Source organism: Gastrolobium bilobum, unplaced genomic scaffold, assembly GCF_033153095.1.
Source record: "Gastrolobium bilobum isolate Gb01-03AN ecotype WA unplaced genomic scaffold, APGP_CSIRO_Gbil_v1 utg159118, whole genome shotgun sequence".
In the NCBI taxonomy this organism is placed as follows: domain Eukaryota; kingdom Viridiplantae; phylum Streptophyta; class Magnoliopsida; order Fabales; family Fabaceae; genus Gastrolobium; species Gastrolobium bilobum.
This window is the reverse complement of record NW_026898159.1, coordinates 12075-17444: the sequence shown is the minus strand read 5'-3', so window position 1 is coordinate 17444 and position 5370 is coordinate 12075. Positions and strand designations below refer to the sequence as shown.

Here is a 5370-nt window from a genome sequence, read left to right as displayed (position 1 = left end):
TGTTGGGCTTGTCCTGAAAGAACACATGGCTAGGGTGATAAGCTGAAGGAATTCGTCAAATCTCTGTGAGAGATTAGGTTATCTGTAAACCGGAGAAATCGGGATGACATTTACAGGGACTCGGGAATCTATGCATAGTAAAAGAGATCATAAGATGATCTGCCTTTAGAGTCAGTAAATTGAAGACTCCCTATTTCATAAAAAGCTTACCCTAAACCGCAAGGGATGATACGTTTTTTTACCCTAGGTTTTATGGGAAGGTAACCGAGACGAAGGGACATATATATGGCAACAAAATATGTGCAATAGGATGATCAAGTCACTAATCTAACTAGTTCTGGGGCAACAAAGCATTGCTAGTGCTCTGTGTTGTCATTAGATGGGTTGTGGGCTTATTGGGCCCAAGCCCATTTATGTCAGTGGCTATGTTGGACCTAATGGGTCACACACTAACACCTAATTGTCTAGATGCTCTAGCATTAATGGTATTGGGCCTAACAATTGTTATTAGCCCAAGAAGTAGTTTGGAACTCCACAGATAGGGTGGAGGGCGCATGGATCTAAGTAATGGGCTTGGATAGTCCAAGACATTACTAATTAATTTAATTAGTTAAATTAATTATCAAATGTTTAAATTTTGAATTTTGAATTTGAAATTTGAATTTTGAATTTTGAAATTCGAATTTTGAATTTTGAATTTGAAATTTGAATTTTGAATTTTGAATTTGAATTTTGAAATTTGAATTTTGAATTTTGAAATTTGAATTTGAATTTAGAAATTGAAATTGAATTTAAAATTTAAGTGTTTGAAAGTTTGAATTCAAATGTTTGAAATTCGAATTTGAATTGGCTATGAAAAGTTGTTTCATAACAAAAGGATAAGATGAGATCTTGTTGGAACATATCAAGAGGAAATCTTTTGGACATAATCTAAGAAGATTTGGGGTGCTGATTTGGCTGTTGGTTAGTCATCAGAATCAGCTCCAGAAGATACGATCTGTTGGGAGAATATTTGAGTGATTTGATTCAAGTTTGAATGCAACTACTCAAATGTATATGGTCATTATTTAGGCTATATGGGGAGCACCATATAACTGATTATATGATGATTTATGATCATATATTTGATTAGGTTTTGAACCTAATATATCATAAAGATATGATAGGATGTTGTTGGCAAGATTTGATGAGATTTGATTTGCAACAAATCCTATTATCTCTCTCTTTGATGGAGGGGATTTTTATTGATTAAAAATCTGATTTGTTTTTAACAAATAGGCTCCTCTTGTGCGCCTCTATATATATGTTCCTTCTAGTTTTTTTAGAAAACCAACCAAGCAATTTCTTCTCCTCTCCTGCGCCACTTTTGTGAAGTTTTCACATTGAAAGCTTCACTCTTTTAAACACTTTTACCTAGCCTTTCTCTTCACACAGTGTGCGCTTTGCAAGCCTCATTGTAGTGATCACTTGGCGGTTTCACAAGAAGGAGTTCTTGCACCTAGACGCAGTGGGTGGTATGGATCAACGTTAGAGGGTCTGAACCCTTCAGACCTACCTTGATCATCACGAGTTTTCACGAACAAGGTAACATCATGCTTTCCTAAAGCATGATCTTGAATGCATGTGTGTTCTGCAATGAAAAAGTTTTGTTTTTCCCTCCAACATGCATCGGCCTTCAAGGCCATTTCCAACTTTCAATATCCTATTCAATATCCATGTTTACCTGCATAACCTTAAGGCTTTGATTGGGAGTTTGAATGGGAGGGGAAGGAAGAGGATCCAAGGGGGAAGGAGGGGAAGGAAGGGGAGGAAATTGGAGGGTATCCCCTTCCCTTGTTTGGGAGTCAAAAAAATGGAATGAGAGGATAATGGAGGGTCAATGAGATATTTTTACCATTTTCCCTTTTTTTAAAATTAATATAATTATTATACTTTACAAATTAAATTAAATTTAAAATTTCTAACAAAATTATTTATGTACTTTTCACAACACCAAAAAAGATCATAATTTTTAGGAAATTTCTACATTGCCAAACGATGAAAATTTCGTCAAAAAATTATTTTTTTCGAATGAATACTTTTCGTCGAAAAGCGCCATAATTTTTGAACCAATGAAATTTTTTACAAAAATAGATTTTCGACGAAATTTAGTTTCCATCAAAAGTTTTGACGAAAATGATTTCCACTGTCAAATGTTTTAAATGAAAAAAAAATTCCATCAAAAATTTTGACAGAACATTTTTCGTTCAAAATTTCGATGGAATTGTGTTCTAACAAAATTTTTGACTGAAATTGTTTTGTCAAAATTTTTGAGGGAAATGTTTCATTCGAAACTTTCGACGAAATTTAGATTTTGTAAAGAATTTGACAGAATATTTTTTCTGTCAAAATTTCTTATCGAAATATTTTTCGTCAAAATTTTTTACGAAAATATTTTCTGTCAAAATTTTTTGACAGAAATGCATTCCGTTGAAAATTTTGATGGAAATGTTTTTTATCAAAAAACTTGACGAAAATATTTTCCGTCGAAAATTTTCGATGAAAATGTGTTTCGTTAAAAATTGCGACAGAAATTTTTTAATGTTTTCATCGAAAACTGTCGGCGGAATTTAAATTCTGTTAAGAATTTTGATGGAAATATTTTTCGTCAAAAATTTTGAGGAATATGTTTTTTTGTGAAATATTTTGGCAAAATTTAGATTCCGTAAAGAAATTTGACAAAAAAACTTTTCGTCAAAATTTTTTGCGAAAATATTTGATGGAAATGTTTTCCGTAAAAAATTTTGACATGATTGTTTTACTTCAAAACTTTTCGATAGAAATGTGTTTCGTCAAAATTTTGGATGGAAATATTTTCGCTAAAAGTTTCGACATAATTTAGTTTCTATCAATAATTTGACTGAATTTTTTTTCCGTACAAAATTTATGTTAGTGATTATGGAAAAATCTAGTTCCGTCTCTAATTTCGGCTTTAGTTTTGACGAAATATTTTTGACATAAATGATTTTCATCACTATTTTTGACGAAATATTTTTCGTCAATAAATTATGTCGGTATTTGAGACTTTTCTAATAATACCGCATTTAAAAATGATTCACAATTATGTAGTTTTAATATTTTAATGCTAAGGATAGATAAGTAATTTTTTTATATTTCCCCCATCAAACCCTCCAAATTGGGGGAAATTAAATTTTAAGAAGAAGGGAGATTTTGGAAGGATTAGTAAAAAAAACCCAATTCCTTCCACTCCTTTTTTCAAACTCACAAACAAGAGAAGGACTTCTTAAAACCCTCCATTCCCTTCCCTTCCCCTCCTAAAACCATATCCCAAACAGAGCCTAAGTATAATAACAATTCCAGCACGCCCACTGCTAACAGTAACGCACCCACTCTTCTGGAGCATAAACAAGAATCACTTTACAGTGGTAATAATTGGCAGAGGAGTGATACATATAAGGAATCAGATACAGATCATATTTTCTACTTAGAGACAAGCTAAATATTTCAGTCATGTCTAAATCTTCAGGCTTATTTCCATTAGGCATCTTCCAATCAAAGTGGAAAAGCAAATTTGCTAGTATGATTTCAACATTAGCAATGCCAAATGTAACACCAGAACACATCCTCCTTCCAGCACCAAATGGTATAAACTGATAATCTAAACCTTTGTAATCAACTGAGCTATCAAGGAACCTTTCTGGACAAAACTTCTCAGCTTCAATCCAGTAATTTCGATCCCAAGCAATTGCCCAAGCATTAACAATGACCTTACTCTTAGCTGGTATCTCAAACCCTTTAATTTCACATCTCTCAGTGCATTCCCTTGGTAGTAAAAATGGAGCAGGAATATGTAGACGCAAGGTTTCTTTGATAACTGACTTTAAGTATTTAAGTTCATGGAGGTTAGCTTCATCTACATGACCTTTACCATCAAAGACCCTTCTTATTTCAGCTTGTGCTCTTTCCATCATGCTTGGATTTTTGACAAGTTCTGACATTTCCAACTCTAAGGTTCACGCTGTTGTACGGCTTCCAGCACCGAAGATATCCTGAAAAAAAAAGCTATCATGAACAGAATTGCCAACGGTAAACAGAACGAGAATATTGTTTCTGATGTTAAATGAGATAATTTGTGTTGAGATATATAAAACCATTAATGTAGCCTCACCAAACAAGCTTAAGCTTTTGGGTTGAATTGGTTCTTTACATGATATCAGAGCTTTGGTGTACCGGGTTCGATCGCCCCCACTTTCTTTCTAGTGGAATTTCTTTCTTCGCACAGGTAGGTGGGCCTGTGCATTGTCCGCCCTTCAAGTCCAATGGGCTCTCGTGTGAGGGGACATGTTGAGATATATAAAACCATTAATGTAGCCCCACTCAACAGCTTAAGCTTTTGGGTTGAATTGGTTCTTTACAATTTGTCCCATCACACAAAAAATTGAATGAGACCCACTAAGAAGAAGAAACAGAAAGAAAATAAATAGATCACACCCACTTTTTCGTATGTAGCATGAGACAAACACGAGAAACAATATTCCCAAACTTAATTTACTTAGAACTTTCTACAAAAATGTCTTCATTTAAATATGAGGTGAGTTATATTGACAAACCTTTTTTCTTAAAAACTTACAAAATACACCAAGTCTGACCAGTCATACACTATTGATTGAAGTATGACTGGTCTGACTTAGTCTAGTTGTAAGTTTGTAAGAAAAAAAGTTTGTCAATATAACTCATCACTGGATTGGGCCTTCCTTGGTTTTCTATCTCAGCAACCCGGGTTGTGGCCCTCATCTCGGCCATTAGCATTTTGGCCTTGGACTTCTCTCGCTGGGGGCCCTGTCATCGCCATCAAGCGTTGCTCCAAATCCTGCATTCTCTTGGCATTTTCTTCCTGCACTCTCCTGAAGTCTTCTTACCACTGGAGATTGTTACAATTCTCCATCTCCTCCGTCCGTCGCAAAATTGCAGCAAACGCATTTTAAGCCAGTCGGGAATCAGGATATGCATATTGGGCAACACGAGCAGCAATATCCCTAGGATGTTGGGGATGATTATTCATAGCTGGGGCCGCGACTCGATTGTGGGGTGCTGGTGTCGAGGCTGTGTCTGACACGTCCTCGCTGACTTGGACATGATCATAATCCACTTTATTCTCAGGCTGGTCTTGAGGTCGATTCGCCTCCTCCAGGACTGGATCCAGTGGCTGATTCTGAGGGTGGGGCTGTTGGCTATTACTCCTCGTATGGACTTCCATCTTTAGTCAGAGTCGTGGGAATATCAAATTCAAAAATTCGTTCCCCATAAACGGCGCCAATGTTCTGTTTTGGAGACAGAGATGTCCAGCCTAATGGACTGATATATTGATCT

The 5370-nt window shown here is 35.4% G+C and overlaps 1 protein-coding gene across 1 annotated transcript; it reads right to left on the bottom strand.

The window, feature by feature from the left end:
- Window positions 1-3371: 3371 nt before the first annotated feature.
- LOC133313370 (cytochrome P450 71D9-like) lies at window positions 3372-3998 on the bottom strand. Its single transcript, XM_061514733.1, has one exon. It carries the CDS (start codon window positions 3996-3998, stop codon window positions 3372-3374), a length of 627 nt encoding a protein of 208 aa, XP_061370717.1.
- Window positions 3999-5370: the final 1372 nt, after the last annotated feature.

Bases quoted from the DNA above. Each gene is read 5' to 3' on its own strand.
- LOC133313370 (XM_061514733.1), bottom strand. From the start codon at position 3,998: ATGTCAGAACTTGTCAAAAATCCAAGCATGATGGAAAGAGCACAAGCT.